Source organism: Austrofundulus limnaeus, unplaced genomic scaffold, assembly GCF_001266775.1.
Source record: "Austrofundulus limnaeus strain Quisiro unplaced genomic scaffold, Austrofundulus_limnaeus-1.0 Scaffold954, whole genome shotgun sequence".
NCBI classification, from domain to species: Eukaryota; Metazoa; Chordata; class Actinopteri; order Cyprinodontiformes; family Rivulidae; genus Austrofundulus; species Austrofundulus limnaeus.
In genome coordinates this window covers 143,373-145,102 of record NW_013953356.1, presented here as the reverse complement: position 1 = coordinate 145,102, position 1,730 = coordinate 143,373, and the positions used below count along the sequence as shown (strand labels likewise).

General features: G+C 35.1%; 1 protein-coding gene across 1 annotated transcript in view; it reads right to left on the bottom strand.

The window, feature by feature from the left end:
* Positions 1-1,730, bottom strand: part of vwa8 (von Willebrand factor A domain containing 8) — a gene marked incomplete at both ends in the record, with an annotated part of 104,173 nt that overhangs the window by 11,787 nt on the left and 90,656 nt on the right. Inside the window, 1 exon segment of the mRNA XM_014029805.1 lies at positions 1,021-1,208. Coding sequence (XP_013885259.1) covers positions 1,021-1,208 — 188 coding nt within the window.

Below are 1,730 nucleotides of genomic sequence, written 5' to 3'. Positions count from 1 at the left end.
GATCAGAAACTGTTAAAGAAAACTACCAAAATAAGGTCAGTTAAATGAACCGTATTCCTCCGAACTTTAATTCCTAAAGGTTTTAATTCACTTTTTTTGACGGTGTACTGTTTTTTTTATGTTGGGGGTGTGGCTTATAGTCCGAAAAATACGGTACTTTCTATTACTGAGGAAAACCTGATTTCTGTTTTCACAGGTGGGTCATGTACATAAGTTATGGTTAGAAAACTTTGTTAGTAGTTTTCTTTGTATGTTTTAGACATTTATGTATATCTACTAGACGTGACAGTTAACTGCCACTAGCTTATTGCTAGCAAGTCAGTTTTATTTTCCCCTTCATTTTAAGTTAGCGGGCAGTTATTCTCACACTAGTCCATTGTTTGTACAATTATTTAGATGTTTGTAGTAATGYAATGTATGTTAAGTTTGTGATTGTTCATTTGTGTTAATATTCACTTGTTATTTTGTATATAATATGTAACAGACTGTGTAAACATGTACAATTATCAAGCTCTTAGTCTGAATTGTAGAGCAAGCTAAACTGCTGTCAGGTGAAAGTCCTCAGCTGTGTGATCAGTRTCTCAGCACAGCACAGCTACTACTTTCYATTACTAAGGAAAACCTGATTTCTGTTTTCACAGAATAAAAAAACAGTTACACTCAATCAGTGCATCTGTTGTCACGTGTGTAACACATGCTTAAATAAATTTTTAATAAGTTTGCTCAAATATTAGCACATTTTTAACAACATTATAGACTATTAATTTAAAATGTATTTATTAAGCTCTTTATAAACACTATTTTATGCTAACTTTGTGGGAATACACTGTTACACTATTACACTTTGTATAGATTTATCCCATTTATTCCTGGTCGCTTGCACAAGCTCCATAGGAAATGAATGGAGAGAGCAACGTCGCCTCCCGTGTGTTGAGACCTTTAGGTTGTAAAAATTAATAGAAGTCAATGCAATGTCCCCATAAAGATAGCTGTACTAGACTGTGCGTGTCTTATGCATACCTGTTCCTCATGCAGCACCACCTGTCCATCAAGAGGACTCCCAAGTGGAGCAATGGTGACAAATGGCTGATAGACACCACTCATGGTCCTGGGGAAGACGTCGTAAAGCTCCATACACTGAACCGTCTCCCCGYGCTCCTTCATGGAGTACAGGGACACCGGGTTACACGTGGCCACATACAGCATGTCTGCCAAAACAAAGCAGCACTTCTGTAAATTCTGCTTTCTTTTCAACYATTTATACATAAAAGTCAGGCAAAAATATGGTTTATTTTTTATGCAGTAACTGGTTCAAAAGGAGGCCTGACCAAGTATTGATTGCATGAAACTTACATTGTTTTCAGATGCCTGACATTTGTGTTTAGAGTTTACTTTTTTCATTCATCCTATGTAACGTTCAAGTTTGAGACAGTTAATTTAGGTTTTTCATCTTCATATTTGTATCCAGTCCAACTGTATTTGTAAAACACTTTTTGCACCACAGCAGACCAAAGTGCTGCACAGAATCAACTTTCCAACACAGCTCAAACAAAAACAAATTCAATCAAAAATACAGAAAAAATTAAAAGCAGGAAATAAAAAACCAAGAAGTAAAAACAGGAAAAAAACCACTAAAATGCCTAAAACTTAATTAAAAATCTACAATAAAATCAAGAAAATCTCTACAAAAAATAAAATCTATCCTTAATGGACAACACAACCCCTTACAC